At 38.5% G+C, this 17,085-nt stretch overlaps 1 protein-coding gene and 1 pseudogene across 9 annotated transcripts in view; both read right to left on the bottom strand.

Annotated features, from left to right (window-relative positions):
- Spag9 (sperm associated antigen 9) overlaps positions 1 to 17,085 on the bottom strand; it is a 129,084-nt gene that overhangs the window by 98,529 nt on the left and 13,470 nt on the right. For 8 of the 9 annotated variants that reach the window (XM_029483614.1, XM_029483616.1, XM_029483615.1 and 5 more), the window contains exon 2: positions 9,364 to 9,484. In XM_029483614.1, the coding sequence (XP_029339474.1) occupies positions 9,364 to 9,484 (121 nt within the window). Of the gene's footprint in view, positions 1 to 9,363; positions 9,485 to 17,085 lie in introns of those variants that run through there. The other variant, XM_021175545.2, reaches the window with a different exon arrangement.
- LOC110306213 overlaps positions 14,786 to 17,085 on the bottom strand; it is a 14,927-nt pseudogene continuing 12,627 nt past the window's right edge.

The following is a 17,085-nucleotide window of genomic DNA, read 5'->3' as shown; positions in this document are numbered from 1 at the left end:
AAAAAAAAAAAAAAAGAATCCCTCAAGAAAAGTTTATTAAATACACAGATTTCCAAACCTAAAAGAACTAGACTCAAATTAAAATGAATTAAAAATAACCTTCTGTGCAGTTAATTCCAAGGTCTTTTTTTTTTTTCAGTAAGAAAATACAAATCTGAAACTTCTAAAGCGACCTTTAAAAAAAAAACAAACCGTAGGTTTTAAAAAAAAAATCCACAAATCATCAGATATCTAACTTTATTGCTCTAAAAAATTATGTAGAAGAGATTTTTCTATTGACAAGGTAGAACTAAAATGGGTAAATGATTTATTACAGTAGTATTCAAGCTTTTTCAGATTTCTTTGCAGTGCTGGAGACTGAAGCTAAGGTCTGTCTTACATGGTGTAAACAAGTTACCACCCAGCAACATCCCTGCCCTCCTCTCAAAATAATAACATTTACTGAAAAACACAGCAAAACACCAAAGAAGGTTTAAGCATGAAAACAGACCTGGTAAACTTAAAACTATCTCTCTTCCTTCTGAGGTGTGAAAATTCTCAACCATCAATCAACTGATTAACAGATCTTGCGTTGGAAGGTCTGCCATTTATTATTTTATTTTATTTTTTAAAAAAGATTTATTTTATTTATTTATTTTATGTATATATGAGTACACTGTAGCTGTACTGATGGTTGTGAGCCATCATGTGGTTGCTGGGAATTTGAATTCTGCTCGCTTCAGTCAACCCCGCTTAATCTGGCCTAAAGATTTATTTATTATTTTTTATCTGAGTACACTGTAGCTGTCTTCAGATGCACCAGAAGAGGGTGTCGGATCTCATTATGGATGGTTGTGAAACACTGTGTGGTTGCTGGGATTTGAACTCAGGACGTTCAGAAGAGCAGTCAGTGCTCTTAACTGCTGAACCATCTCTCCAGCCCCATTTATTCTTTTAAAACACAGTGTGTTAATGACTATACTACTTTTCCATAGTTCCCAACTAATAAGGTAACTAATTCCTTTGAAAAAGAAGTGAGGTAGTTTTCTTCTAATAACAAAGTTTCAAGATGAAGGCTTAGAGCATTTTACTAGACTAAGATCTTTCTATCAAATTGAAAAGGTAAATGAATGTCTCAGTGAGGTATAGAAAGGGTAGAAAGATCAAAACAGTTTCTAATGCATGTTTTTAGTCTTCAAATTTTTCCACTTAATTTTTAAAAATGAATTTTCAAGGCAAGCATAGTAGCATAAGCCCTTTATCCCAGCACTGGGGAGGTAGAAGCAGACAGATTTCTCTGAGTTCAAGTCTAGTATGGTTCACATAGGGGATATTCTGTCTCAAAAAATAAAGCTGGAGAGATGGTTCAGCGAATAAAACACTGACTGTTCTTCTAGTGGATACATGGCAGCTCACAACCATCTGTAACTCCAGTTCCAAGAGATCTGATCATCTCTTATGACCTCCTCTGGCACTAGGCACACAAGTGGTAATAGGCATACATGCAGGCAAACATCCACCAACTTGGAATTAATATTAAACAAAACAAAGGATTTCCACTCAAAGAAAGCAAGGTAGAGTTAAAGAACAGTTTTCAAACAGCTTAAAAACCAATGCTAACAAATGCCATCTTGGGGCTAGTGAGATGGTTCAAAGGTTAAGAGCACTGGCTGTTCTTTCAGAGGACCCTGGTTCAATTTCCAGCAACCACACAGCAGCTCACAAATGTCTGTAACTCCAGTTCTAGGGAATCCAACACCCTTACAAAGACATACATGCATGCAAAACACCAAAGTATATAAATAGATATCCAGCTAGATTAGATAGATAGATAGATAGATAGATAGATAGATAGATAGATAGGCACACTAAATCTCTGTTTTTGTCATCCCAAAGGAATTAACAGCCTACCTTAGGGAAGTCCTGTAAACTCAGGAGCTGAGCGGAGGGCAATCAGTTCCCGAGCAGGCAGCCTAACAAGAAGTTTGCATCTACTCTGAGTGCTAATATATTGTTAACAAATGTCCAAAATCAGAAACTATGATAGCACACAGATACTATGAAGTACTAAAAAATGTTCATATTCCTTGATCAGCGTCCTTAAATATATTCTAAGAAGATTACGACAAGAGGGGAAACTATAGATGTGAAACAGTATTTAGTATAATACGCTTCATTATACTAGAAAAAAAATGTCCAACCAATCAGCCAGCCAGGTGATAAAGGAAGCTTTGGGTTTTGCTGTTCTGATGCCCCTGTAAGGCTCCCAACCAGTGAACTAAAAGTCCTACCGGGCACATTTTCCTTTACCTTGATTGTTGTATTTATTTAAATTCATTCTCTCTCTCTCTCTCTCTCTCTCTCTCTCTCTCTCTCTCTCTCCCTCCCTCCCTCCCTCCCTCCTTCCCTCCCTCCCCCTTCTTTCTCAACAGTGTTTCACAGAGCCCAGAATGGCCCTGAACTCTCTCTGTAGACCAGACTAGTCCTGAACTCCTGATTTTCATGCTCTTACTTTATACCAGACTATTTGCAGCTTGAGTCATCCTTTTATTCAATGAAGGATTTGAAATAGTATTCAATATTGTTACTAGATTTGGTCTACAAAATATAAATGTGATAATCAAGTCAAAATATTATTATAACATTTGCCTCTCAACAGCCAAAGTTTAGGAAAGAAGGAAGGAAGAAAGGGAGGGAGAGAGGGAGGGGGAGGAAGGGAGAGGGAAGAAGGAGGGGAGGGGGAGGAAGGGAGGGAGGGAGGGAGGGAGGGAGAGAGGGAGGGAGGGAGAGAGAGAGAGAGAGAGAGTCCATTGACAGCACTTAGAAAGCAAATTTCTAAGTCTGAAACCAGCCTGGACTACATAAAAGACCATGACTCAAAAAGATAAAAGAAAAAAGAAATGGCTATTAAATAATTCTCAATAGAGGGGAGACGCATAGCTCTTTAGGAGAAACAAGAATTACTAATAGATGGCACAGCTTCTAGTCGTTCAAAGTATCCACGCATTTGAACAATTAATGAGACGGCTCAGTGGGTAAAGGCACTGGCTTTGCCAGGCCTGATGACCTCTGAGTTAAATCCCTGGAGCCCAGCCCCAGTGTGGGAGGAAGAAGTAACTCTTCCAAGCTGTTCTATGACCTCCACGTGCACACATGCTAAATAAGGATAATTTTTAAAACTTTTAAAAACCCATCAGGATTGCCAAAATATCTTGAGGGTAAAGATATCTCCTTGGTTAGCCTAGCAACTGAGTTGGATCCCCAGGACCCATGTAAAGGTTGCAAGGAGAGAACTCATTTAACACAGTTGTCCTTTAACAACCAAATGTATGCTGTTTGCCCAATAGCAAATACAAATTAAGATAAATACACGTATATATGTATTTATCTTATATGTATTATATATATATATATAATGTATACTATAATACATATAAAATAAATAAAGGTTATACAATGGTGAAATACGTAAGGTACAAAGCTAAGTGTTGTAAAAACAAATGAAATAACTAGTCGGCAATGACCCTAACCTTCTTTCCTCCTACCTTCTCAAAGTATGAATTCTTTGATCACAAAGGCCTTATCTTACTCTTCTGTGCTATAACTAGAACATATCCACTGTAGAATGCTAAACATATTGTAGTTCATCTTTAACTATGCTTAATTATCTATATTTACTTAATATTTACTTATATATTTATATAGATATATTTACTTATCAATATGTGACTTATAAGATAAAATAGAAACAGAATATAAATATAAAACAAGATAAAACAGAAATAATGAATGTAGAAGGTATTTTCTGATTTAGAAAAAGTTACTATCACAATATGATTGGCAAAATTGATTAGCTGTAAAGTTCCAAACTGGACTTCTTCAATTTACATATTTCTTACAAAACATCATATCTATTTTAGATTCTTCTTAAAGAATCGTGAGATATTAATTAGCAGGACTATCACTGTTTCGTTTGGAAAAGAATGTAAAGTTTTTTTAAATGCTTTGCTTACATTGAATAAATCAAAGATATTTCATGTTAGTTCAAAGTCTGAGAGAAGAACAACCAGAAATCTCTAAACTCAAACATTACCACAAAATTGTGACAAAATTTTTAATAGACTTAGCTTCTCAACATAGTTAAGCCATATTGCTATCTGATAAAACCCACTCACTACCGAAAGCTGGGAAGGGGCTGGTGAGGTAGCTCAGTTGGCACAACTGATTTCCACCATTTCCTGATGGCCTGCTTTCAATTCCCAGGCCTCACAAGGTAAGATGGAGAGTGAGCATCCATACATGCTTTCTCCTGACTACCTCATATGCACTGCAGCACACATGTACACCCCTCAACCCAAGTAACTGTTTAAAAAACCAGTAAGCTGTGAAGAATACTCTTTAAATTCAGTTCCTATTTCTTTACCTTTTCTTGCTTTCATGTAGAAAAACACAACCAAAATTTCCCCTTTTAAAATAAGAAATGGTCTTCAAAGAAGAACTTGTACTTCTAAAGACTGCTTTAAAAAGAATGTATACTTTGAAACGAATCAACCAAGACTGACAAACTCAGTAATTTGCAACTAGACTCTCCACTGTACAGACAAAAACCTTAGAAATGGAAACCAATGTAGTACTGCACAGCTCTGATCTAAGCATTCAGGAGGCTGAGGCTGAGGCTGAGGCTGAGGCTGAGGCTAGAGGGATGGAGGCTGAGGCCAGCACTGATTCTCTCTCTAGAGCCTGTGCAAATAAACAAAATAAAGCAAAGTGTGACATAGTCTGCAGAAATTTAATTTCATCTCTTATAAAGCTCTTATTCCACCAGTGGAGGTCCATGCCTTTAATCCCAGCAATTGGGAGGCAGAGGCAGGTTGATCTCTGTTATTTATTGGCCAGCCTGGTCTACAGTGCTAGTTCCAAGACAGCTAGGACTACACAGAGAAACCCTGTCTTGAAAAAACAAAATTGAAAACAAAACAAGCCCAAAACAAAAGGGCCCCACCAAACTAAAAACCAAACAACAACAATAACAACAACACAACAAAACAAAACCCTCTTGTTTCCAGGCCTGGATTCCCAAAAATATAGGGACCAATGATACTAATAACGACTCTTGCCACCATTTTTTTTTTTTTTTTAATTAAGGGGTCTGGAGCTAGAGCCAGCTTAGCAGGTAAAGATGTATGCTGCCGAGTCTGAGTCAATTCCTAGGGTCCACATGACAGGAGAGTACCAACTCCAGGAAGTTATCTCTGACTTCTACATGCATGTCACAGCATATGGGCATAGTCACACCCACACATATACACATATTTAAGTAAAATAAATAATGATTTTCAATGACGAGGCTGATCCAGTGAAATGGCTCAGGTGGTAAAGTACTTGCCACCCACACCTGATGATGTGAGTTTGATCTTCAGTATCCATAGGTTTGGAAAGAGAGATCTGACTCCACAAACTTGTCCTCTGACCTCCACACATGTGCAACAAACACCTTTCTTTCTCCTCCTCCTCCTCCTCCTCCTCCTCCTTCTTCTTCTTCTTTCTCTCTCTCTCTCTCTCTCTCTCTCTCTCTCTCTCTCTCTCTCTCTCTCTCATTTTAATTAAGGAACTAAATAAAGGCTGGGGAGACAACTCAGTAAAGTCCGTGCTTTGCAAACTTGAATGCCTGAGTTCAAGTGCAGTAAAGTCCGTGCTTTGCAAACTTGAATGCCTGAGTTCAAGTGCTGGGCATGAAGATATGCTTATAATTCCAGCACTGGAGAGGCAGAAACAGAAGGCTCCTTGGGGCTTTCTGGCTAATTAGTCAGCTCCAAGTCAATAACTCTGTCTCAAATGACATGAGCAGCAGGATGTCACACAAGATAATCCTTCAGTCTCCAGAGACATGTGTAAGTAGATTAAAAAAAAAATTGACAGGAAATTCATTAATTCATTTAGGAAATCTGGGGGAGGTAAAGCCAATAAAGTCCCCCTTCCCCCCACCAAAAAAAGGTCAAGATATTTCTGAAAAAATAAGAATAGCCAGGCATAGTGACCCATGCCTTTAATCCCACCACTCTGGAGGTACAGGCAGGAGTATCTGTGAGTTCAAGGCCAGCTTAGTCTACAAAGTGAGTTCCAGGACAGCTAGGGCTACACAGAGAAACCTTGTCTCAAAAAAAAAAAAAAAAAAAGAAAACAAAACTTTGGACTTAAAATGAAAATATGATAATCAATACTCCTGAAAAGAGAAATGAGAATAGATTTCATAGAACATGACAATTCACTGAGTGTGATTCACTAACCTAGAAAACAAACCTACGCCAGGCAGTGGTGACATACATGTTTAGTCCCAGCACTTGGGAGTCAGAAGCAGGTATATTTCTGAGTTTGAGGCCAACCTACTCTACACAGAGAGTTCCAGGACAGCCAGAGCTACACAGAGAAACCCTGTCTTGAAAACCAAAAAACCAAACAAAGTATGCTCTGTTTCCATTCATTATAAAGAAGAAAAACAGTTTTTTTGTTTGTTTGTTTGTTTGTTTTTAGTGATTAAAAAGGCTAATGATGTATCTAAGGTGGGGGGGTCAGGGGAGTTACCCGCTGGAGCTACCTTTTGCAGGAAAAGTAACAATAGCTCCTCTCAATGTGAAACAAATTATCAAATAAAAAATTTGATTTCAGTTCAAAGGTTAAGAGCACCTGCTGTTCTTGTAGAGGAGTAAGGCTGGTTCTTAGCACCTACATGGCTGCAGTTATCTGACACCCTCCTCAGGCACCAGGAACAAAGGCGGTGCACATACACATATGTAGGTACTCAGGGACACACATAAAAATAAACAGTTAATGCAACTTTAAGTATAAAACGAGCTTTGCTCAAGTTTCTTACAACAGAAACAGATCACTTTATGTCTAAAAAGATTTTTAGATAAGCAATTATTTTTCAAGTCAAAAAGAAAGTTTTATTGAAAACAGTACTTTGTAGAGGAAAAAGGGTCATTAAAACTTAAAAAAAAATGTTGTTGCTTTTTGATTTTTTGAGACAGAATTTTTCTGTGTAACAGCCCTGGCACTTGCTCTGTAGACTAGGCTGGCCTCGAACTCTTGAAGATTCACCTGCCTCTGACTCCTGAGTGCTAGGATTAAAAGTGTGCACCAGCACCACTCAGCAAAATAATGAACATTTGTTTGTTTCTGATATGTCTTTATGTGTAATTCTTTATGATATGTCTTTATGATATGTCTTTATGTGTGTGGTGGTTTGAATATGCTTGGCCCATGAGAAGTGGCACTATTAGGTGTGTCCTTGTTGGAGGAAGTGTGTCACTGTTAGGCGGGCTTGGAGGGCTCCTAGTGCTCAAGCTCTGCCCAGCACAGAAGAGACAGTCTCTCCTGGCTACAGTGGGATCCAGATGCAGAACTGTCAGCTCCTTCTCCAGCACCATATCTGCCAGGATGTCACCACACTTCCTGCCATGATGATAATGGACTGAATCTCTGAAACTGAAAGCCAGTGTCCTTGTAAGATTGTAAGAGTTGCCTTAGTCATGGTGGATCTTCATACCAATAAAACCTAAACTAAGACACTATATAATCCTTGATATGAAAGTAGTATCAATTTAGGATTAAAATATTATCTTCAATAACCACATTTTCTTGAGCATAGCTCACATCTGTATTCTCAGCACTTGGGAGGCTGAAAGGGCTGCTGTGAGTTCAAAGCCAGCATGAACTACATGAGTTCCAGAAACCTGGGCTACAAAGTAAGAATGTCTCAAAAAAAAAAAAAAAAAAAGGCTAAATTTTCTTACTTGATTATAAGATGATGCTCAACTTACAAGCATCTCCCTCACAAGCTCTCCAAGTGCTCAGACTTTTATAGGACAGTCTACAGCAAAAATGAGAGAAACCACCCATTTCTTAATTAGCAAAAAGAAGCTGCATAACTCTTATGTATCATCAAGCATAAAAACAAAGTCATAGGATACAGCTCATTGTTATTGTTTTGCTCATTAGCTTCTGTAACCAAAAATCTACTGAAAGTCCCTATCTGCTAAACAGCCTGTGAATTCTTGAATTCTAGTGTTTGAGCTCCAAATTGCTACTGTTTTGCATTTAGCTCAAGTTGGACCTTCTAGAGTTCTAGAGGATGCACTTAGTTGCATTCTCAAATACAGTTCACTTTCCAGTGTTGGTAGTTATCCCTGACAACTAGCAGTTCCTTAACAGCAGCTATCCCATCTGGGTAAGGAGGCATACACTAAAATCCAACACTATGAAGGACGATGCTTGCTACCAGACTAGCAATATACATAATGAGACCCCATCTCAAAAAAAAAAAACCCAAAAAAACAAAAAAACCCAAAACCCAACAGCAGGTGTTGGTATAACCCCCCTAACCAGTGAGTGACGTAAGAAGTTGTCCTCTGGCATCCACATGGACGCCATGCCACATGTGCCCTGCCACCCAAAATAATAAAGTTAATTTAAATTTAAAGAGAAAAGAGATCATGAAGTTTCTCATCAATTCTTTTTATAATTTTTACCAGTTCTTTTTATAAATTTCACTTTTTAGAATTTGTCCATTTTCATTACCAAAAGGCAAAATTATCCATGAGATTTTAAATAATTTTAAAAGTCAGAAATAACATGTAATTGCATTAAAAATGAACCTGGGGCAGGGGGGTTGAGGAAATGACCACAATTCAGAGCCCTTGCTGCTCTTGCCAGAGTTGGATTCCCAGCACTCACCTGATACCTTACAGCCTTCTCTAATTCCAGTTCCAAGGAATCTGATGCCCTCTTCTGACCAGCAAGGAAGGGCACCAGGCATGCACACGGTACACACACACACACACACACACACAGAGAGCAGGCAAACACTGGCACACATAAAAAATAAACCTAAAAACGTTTTCAAAGAGTTTAAAAAACAAATCTGGAAAATGAACTTTTGTTACCCTAAATTACCTATACCTTTTCATCAAAAAGTAACACAATGTCACTTCTTATACACACTTCAAGCCTAGTTTCTTATATTGGTAAATTTCAAAGCAATACAGAAACAATGGAACTGTGTGTACTTCACCAATGTCAGAACTGCTCCACATACATATATCTGTGAAACAAAGGCAGCATACATAACTACAAACAGGCTGACAGCTCAACTAAAGAACTAAGTCTAGCAGGTATCTCTGGCTCAGCCATTTCTTTTTGTGTGTGGGGTGCCATGTACAATAGGAGGAAAAAGGAGTTAATATTATTCCAAGCACCCAGATCTCACACTCGATTCTGTGATAACAACTCCAAGCGCATTACTTGGAGACCTGTCAAATGGCAGGGCCAATCACTCCCTGTAGGAGTTCACCTTTTTTTTTATGAGGAGAAAAGCATTTTACTTACTCTGGTCAGCATAGTTTTTTGCTTTGAGTTCAAGTTGTCTTGTTTGAGATTCTAGAGACTCCACTCGCGTCTGTAAATCCTTTTTTTCCTGTTCTTGAGAGTCTTCAAATTCAATGAATTTCTAATAAAGAAGAATATACATTTTTCACTATTGAAATGAACTCTAGTTTATATTTTTTTTTCAATACCTGTTTTTCAAAAATAATAAACAGGGGCTGGAGAGATGCCTCAAGGTTAAGAGCACTGGCTGTTCTTCGAGAGGACCCCAGTTCTGGTTCTAGTACCCACATGGTAGCTTACATCCTTCTGTAACTTCAGTCCTGGGGATCTGATACCCTCTTCTAAACTCCGAAGATACCAGGCACACATGTGGTATACAGACACACTTGCATGCAAAAATCTCAACAGAACTGACAACAAGCAAGAGCTGACAATATGGCTCAGTAAAGGAAGGCTTGCCACCAAGCCTAATGACCTGAATTTGATTTTCAGGATCCGCAAGGTAGAAGGAGAAAACTGACTCCTGAAACTAAAACTCCTTTGCCCTGCCCATGCATGCCATCATACATAAAATAAAAAATTTTAATTATATACATTTAAATATTAAACATTAAATATTAAATACATATTAGGTATATAGTATTATCTAAGAGATCTTAAAAATCATAAAATTGCCGGGCGTGGTGGTGCACGCCTTTAATCCCAGCACTCGGGAGGCAGAGGCAGGTGGATTTCTGAGTTCGAGGCCAGCCTGGTCTACAAAGTGAGTTCCAGGACGGCCAGGGCTACACAGAGAAACCCTGTCTCGAAAAACCAAAAAAAAAAAAAAAAAAAAATCATAAAATTGGGTTAATTTAAGCTTCTCTAATATTATAACAAAAATCTCAAATGCGGAATTTAGTAGTAAGTTATCACTTTACATTCTCCAAAGAGAATATATATATATATATATATATATCCCACTACAATTAAATCTTTTAGCATACTTGCATATTCATTTTGAGTTGAAAACAAATCTTTAATCCATAGTATGTACAGAAGAGACAAAAGAATAACAAAATAGTATTTGCTGAGTGATTATTTAACAAGTGATACTGGAGTCAGGGTATATGCGGCTCAATGGGCTTGTGCCTGCCTAGCATGTAGGAAGCAGGGGTTCTATTTCCAGTGCTGCCAAATAGATAGATAGATAGATAGATAGATAGATAGATAGATAGATAGATAAATAGATAAATAAATAAGATCAGCAATACGTAATTGTGTGCATTACCTAATGGTGTAGGTTTAAATTCAACAAAGAACCTGGGCTAGGAATATTTCTACCAACCAAATATATATATATATATTTTTTTTTGAGGCAGGGTTTCTCTGTATAGCCCTAGCTGTCCTGGAACTCACTCTGTGTAGACCAGGCTGGCCAAATATACTTTTTAAAAAGGCTGGTTAAATGAAACCATTAACTCTTAGTCTCCATCTTAATCATTACATCAGCTGCATCTACCAACTGTGTTCTCTTTTCTCTCTGGCTTTCCTCGTTTCCCTCCTAGTTCTGGTTGCTCTTTCTTGGCGCTCTTTACTAGCTGGCCCTCAATTTTCACACTGAAGTGCTCCTTCATTGAACACATTTTCAGTTCTTTATTGTTTGTTTGTTTCTTTGTTAAACTTTTAAAAATGTATTCATGTATTGCACACACGTGTCCCTCACTGCATGCATGTTGGAGGTCTGAAGACAATCTTGGAGCACCTGTTCTCTCCTTACACTTTAGATGGGTTTTAGACATGGACTTTAGATACCCAGCTTGCACTGCTAGGAAACAATGCCTTTATGCTCTTCACTATCTTTTTTTCATGATTTATTTTTAGTTTATGTTCATTAGTGTTCTGCCTGCTTGTATGTGTGTGTGAGGGTGTCAGATCCCCTGGAATTGGAGTTAAGAGACAGCTATGGCCTGCCATGTGTGTGCTGGGAATTGAACCCAGGGCCTTTGGAAGAACAGCCAGTGCTCTTAACCACTGAGGCATCTTTCTCTCCAGTCTCTGCCCTCCACCCAATCCCATACACACTTAGCTATCTTAATAGCCCTTTAAATTATTTTTTGAAGGAAGACCTTACTATGTTGTCAAAGTAGCCTAAAGCTCACAATCCCCCTGCCTCAGCCTCCCCCACAAATAGATAAAATTACAATGCCATAGCAACTGGCTTCCTCCTTGTTCACTCTGTAGGGGTGTGCTTGTGTGTGTTTGTGTCCATCACGTGTGAGGGCATGTGTACCTGTGGAAGTCAGAGGACAACTTCAGGTATTGTCAGGATGTCTTTTTGGTCACTACTGCTTGTGACCAGCGAGCTGGCCCACAAGTCTCCAGTGAGTCTCCTGTGTGGGAACACATCTCACTATAGGAACACTGGAATTGCCAACCTGTACTCCTTACCTGGGTCTTCCATGGGCTCCGAGGATTCAAACTCAAATCCTTACCCTTCTCATGCAGCAGCCTCTTGACCAGGCAGCCATCTCCCCACCCCTCATTCACTCTTTGTGAGCTCAACTATTTCCATTACTTGAGATAATAACTATGCTGACAACTTCCAATTTTCTATCTCTAGTCCAAACCTGAACTTCAAATTTGCATGTCCACAGTCTACTTTCTGGGCAACATAATTTGGATTCTAATAAACACCTTAAACTGAGCTTGTTGAAACCTGATCTTCTCCAGGTCTCTGGTTCACTAAATGACTGTATCCAAGTCTAAAACTTTGGAATCAACTTTGACTCTTCTCTAATGGCTCTTATCACATCTATCAGCAAATCTATCTCATATCTGACCACTTTTCATTCTCTCTACCACAACCTGATCTGTGCCACCAATATCTACTATATGAATTCTTGTTATAGAATTCACCTCCTAAATGATCTTCCCTTTCACCCTGATCCTCTAAAATGCAAAAGAGTTAAGAAAATCCTTTCAAAGAATATCCAGATTTTTCTCTTCTTCTCAAGACCAAATACTTTATCTACCACAGCCCTTACAATGGATGTCCTGGAACCCACACAATCTTTTCCTACCATCCTACTACTTGTTTGATATCAAGCTCCTTTTGAGAGACCATAGTACTCTGAGACTTAAGGAGTAATCCTTGGCACTTATTTCCTGATATTTGAAATTCTCTCCCCTGGGTAGCCATTGGCTTGCTCCCTCTTGACTTGCCCTCATGCTTTTGTTCAAACATCACCTTCCTAGTGAGACCTTCCTTATTCTCCTATCTTCCCTCCTTACTCTTTTTCAGAGCAATTATCCCCATAACCCAGTATTTTAATAGCCATATTAAAATACTGACTATTTTAATAATTTATCATATTTACTATGTGCCTGTCCTTGCCACAATGCAGGCATCATAAGGGCATTGTTTTATGTACTTATGTAACCCTAGTAGAAAAAGTGATGACAGGTTCTAAAATGTTTGTAATACAAATAAATCAGTAACTAATGTTTCAAAGTAAAAGCTGAATTTTACGTAGAACACTTTATACATTACAAAGAGAAGCCTTATGATTTACTAGCTGAGGAGTATAGTTCAATGGTAGAGCACTTTCCACAGAACTGACCAAAAACAAAAAAGCCAAAGAACCACAAAATTGGGGCAGGGGAGAATGACGTTTCACCCAATACAGCCTTCTCTGTCCTCCCACTAATTCCCCAGCACTTCGCTCCTGCTTTCCTGCCACAACAGCAGATGTGCAGGTCAGTCCACATTCTGCTGCACAGAGAATGTGGGATTCTAAGTTTCTTCCTCCTATTACCATCCCTTCTTTCCCCATCTCCTCTCCCTCTGAATCTCTTCCTCTTTCCTCATAGTCCCCCTTATATTTTCATGTATAACAAGGTATTTGTCTCTGTGAGCCTATCTTACTACACTTAACATGATTTTCACTTCTATACAATTTATTGCAAATGACAATCTTATTCTTCTTTATGGCTGAATAAAACTACAAAATATACCCATATATTTATATGCATAATATATATTGAATATAATAATATGCATTATATATACATTTTCTTTATTGTTTCAACTGCTGAAGAGGCATCTTGGCTGATTCTATATCTTGGTTATTATAACTAGCACAACAAGCACAATAAAAAACATTCATTAATTTTAAAGTGCAATTATTTAATCCTTTACTATTTATTAATCCTTAAAGTTCTTCTTTTCTTATTTTTTATTTTGTTTGTTTGAGACAAGACTCATTGTGTAGCCCTTGATGACACAGAACTACTGTATAGTTCAAGCTGGCCTCAAATTTGAGGCAGTTCTATTGCTTTACCATTGCAAGTGCTGGGACTTTAAAAACAAACTACCACACCTAACTCAAGCTTTCCAATCACTACAGAAAACACTGTTTCTGTCTATACACAAAGTTTTCCTGTGGGAAAATTTCTCTCCCTATTTCATGCTAATTCTCTTCAGTCTATGTAACCTGATGGGTGGTGACTTAATCTCCCTAGGGAGAGATGAACCAGACTGTTCAGAGTCCTTTCTGGGTTAATGGTCAATCATTAGGAAAAATACTACCTGCTTTGTTTTTTAAAACATTATTGGTGGTGGTGGTGGTGGTGGTGGTGGTGTGTGTGCATGTGTGTACATGCACATGTGTGTGATGTGTTGGAGAGGGAGTTCAGATATGTCACAAAATGCAGAGGCCCAAAAATGTTGTGGAATCAATTCTACCTTTTCATAGATTATAGAGATCAAATTCAGATTACAAGACTTATGCAGCAAGTGATAAGCCATCTCACCAACCCTGTGGTTCTGTTTATTATAATTTGTATATAACAGCATTTGTGTGCAAAGTAAGATTTTAGCACAGTTACTGTAATCCAAGCTTTTGTTGTTGTTTGTTGTTTAGAAATAGGAGCTCACTATGTAGTAGTTCAGGCCGTCCTGGAATTTATGATCTGCCTGCGGGCACCTTTGGACTCTTGGCATTATCGGTATATACTACCTTACCTGGCAACCAGAGATACATTTAAAAAGAAACAACCCTAAATGGATACTTATATAAAGGGCCTTCATAACTGATTTAACATGACTTACTATCGTTATACTGGCATGTTTATAGAGTTGGTCACCCTGAAGTATACTTAGCTAGTAGCATCAGAACAATCATGGTGAAGTTGGAGAACTAACAAAATTATGGTGGGTCTTTTTTTTTTTTAATCAAAATAATAAGATTTTAAAAGATGCAGTTTTCCTAATTCTAAATGACTTCACCTCTGGAAATTGTGGCTATTCACCCCCACCATAAATAGAGTTGGTTGAATACTTCCAAAATGTTATAGCATAAATCCCTCTCCCTATTCCTCTCTACCTCCGTCTTTCTCATACACTCTTTTTTTTTTTTTTTTTTTTTTTTTTACAAGAGCACAAATCTACTTTTATTTATTTACTCTTCATTAGTTTAAATCCGGGATGGGTACAGCATCACACGGATTCTGTGTCCAATGGCCTTTGCAGGAAGGTTGCTTCGGAATTTGGCACGAACCATACCGCTATTTCCGTGGGCCCGGGTTACTTTTCCCCAGATCACTCTGGTTGTGTTTGGTTTGCCTCCAGGAGTCACTGTATTGTTTTTTGCTTTATACACATAAGCACATCTCTTGCCTAAGTAGAACTCCGTTTCATCTCGGCATAAACGCCTTCAATTTTAAGAAGAGCCGTGTGCTCTCTTTGGTTCCGGAGACCTCGCTTGTAGCCAGCAAAAATGGCCTTGCACCACAGCCTTCCAGACGTACTTGCTGTTAGAAGTCCTGTTCCCAGCCGGCCTCCACAGGCTCCAAGATGGCGGAAAGAGTCATACACTCTTTTAAGCAGACAGTAAAAGTCTGTGAATGGGAATTCTCGATATGTAATAAATAAATTCTCACTAGATACTCTTCTTCATCTTAACAGCTCCCAGGCCAGCAACAATATTGATGGAACTTCAGACAGAAATGTCCTGGGAGCAACTAGACACTGCTTTAAAACAAAAGTAGTAGACAATACCAACTTATGTCAGGATCTCAAAAAGAATCAGCTCTCTGATGAAGCAAAATGCCTCTACGTCCAGATGGCTTATAGGGACTGTTTTGCCCTACTGTTCTAGATAAAAACAAATGGGTTCTTTGAAAAGGCAAACTCCTCAGAGACTGCTGCTCTCTGGAGTAAGACACAGGAGGCCAACAAAGGTTGGAGAGCCCTTTAAATAGAATTTTGAATATAGCAATTGTCTAAAAACTTAGCACCACCAAATAACAGGCTTTCTTGCTGCCAGACAGCCTCCAAGATAAACACCCTTACTTATTCTGAAGGGAAAAGAAATTATTTCCATTATATAATCATTATTTATTTTTAGTTAAATGTACTTATTTTCAATGAAGCTTGTTTTATGAAATAAGAACTCAAGGTCATAAAAGTAACATAGGAAGGTCACCCCCAAATCTAAATGTAAAAAAAAAAATTGTTAATAAGTTACCTCAAAAATTAGTGTAAAAAAATCAGGTTTCTATCAGGCATGGTGGTTTACGTCTATAATTCTAACAAAAGATTAGAAATTCAAAGTCATTCTCAGCTACAGAGTACTTTCCACACCAGGACATCCTATCTATCTATCTATCTATCTATCTATCTATCTATCTATCTATCTCTCCCTCTCCCCCTCCTCCATCTCTGACACTGACCACACACACACACACACACACAATGTCAAAATAGCTATGGTGTTATATACCTGCAATCCCAGGATTTAGGAGGCAGAGACAGGAGAGTCATATGTTCTAAGCCCTAACAATGGAATCCCAAACCCTAGGACCCACAAAGTGAAAAGCAGCCCGAGAGTTGTGCCCTGACCACCACATTTGTACTTGGCATGTGAACACCCATACATATACACATGCATACATACATACACACACACACACACACACACACACACACACACACATGTCATTATAAATGCAATAACAAAATAAATTAAATAAAGCAGGTGGTGGTAATGCACACCTTCAGTCCCAGCATTCAGAAGGCAGAGGCAGATGGATCTCTGAATTTCAGGCCAGCCTGGTCTACAGAGTAAGTTCTATGATAGCCAGGGCTACACCGAGACCCCTTATCTTGAAAAACCAAAGCCAGGGCTAGGGAGATGGGAGTGGTTAAGAGCACCAACTGGTCTTCCAGAGGTCCTGAGTTCAATTCCCAGCAACCACATGACCACATGGTGGCTCACAAACATCTGTAATGGGATCTGATGTCCTCTTCTGGTATGTCTGAACAATGGTGTACTCATATACATAAATAAATCTTTTTAAAAAAAGAAAAGAAAAAAGAAAAAACCAAAACCAAACCAAACAAGATGAAAAGTATGTGAAGTTAGCCAGACCTGGTGCACATGCCTTTCATCCCAGCACTCTGGAGGCAGATGCAAGCAGCTCTCTGAGTTTAAGGACAACCTAGTCTACATAGTGAGGTCCAGGACAGCTGAGACTACACAGTGACACCCTGTCTAAAAGAAAAGAACAAAAACAAACAACAAACAAAAAAAGCAAAGAAAGAGAGATAATTAACCATTATCAGACACTTGAAACTATAACCTGAAAAAAAAAAAGAGAGAGTAAAACTAGCCGGGCAGTGGTGGCGCACACCTTTAATCCCAGCACTTGGGAGGCAGAGGCAGGCAGATTTCTGAGTTC

Source organism: Mus caroli, chromosome 11 (assembly GCF_900094665.2).
Source record: "Mus caroli chromosome 11, CAROLI_EIJ_v1.1, whole genome shotgun sequence".
NCBI classification, from domain to species: Eukaryota; Metazoa; Chordata; class Mammalia; order Rodentia; family Muridae; genus Mus; species Mus caroli.
The sequence above is the reverse complement of the archived record's forward strand: the minus strand, read 5'-3'. Positions and strand labels throughout refer to the sequence as shown.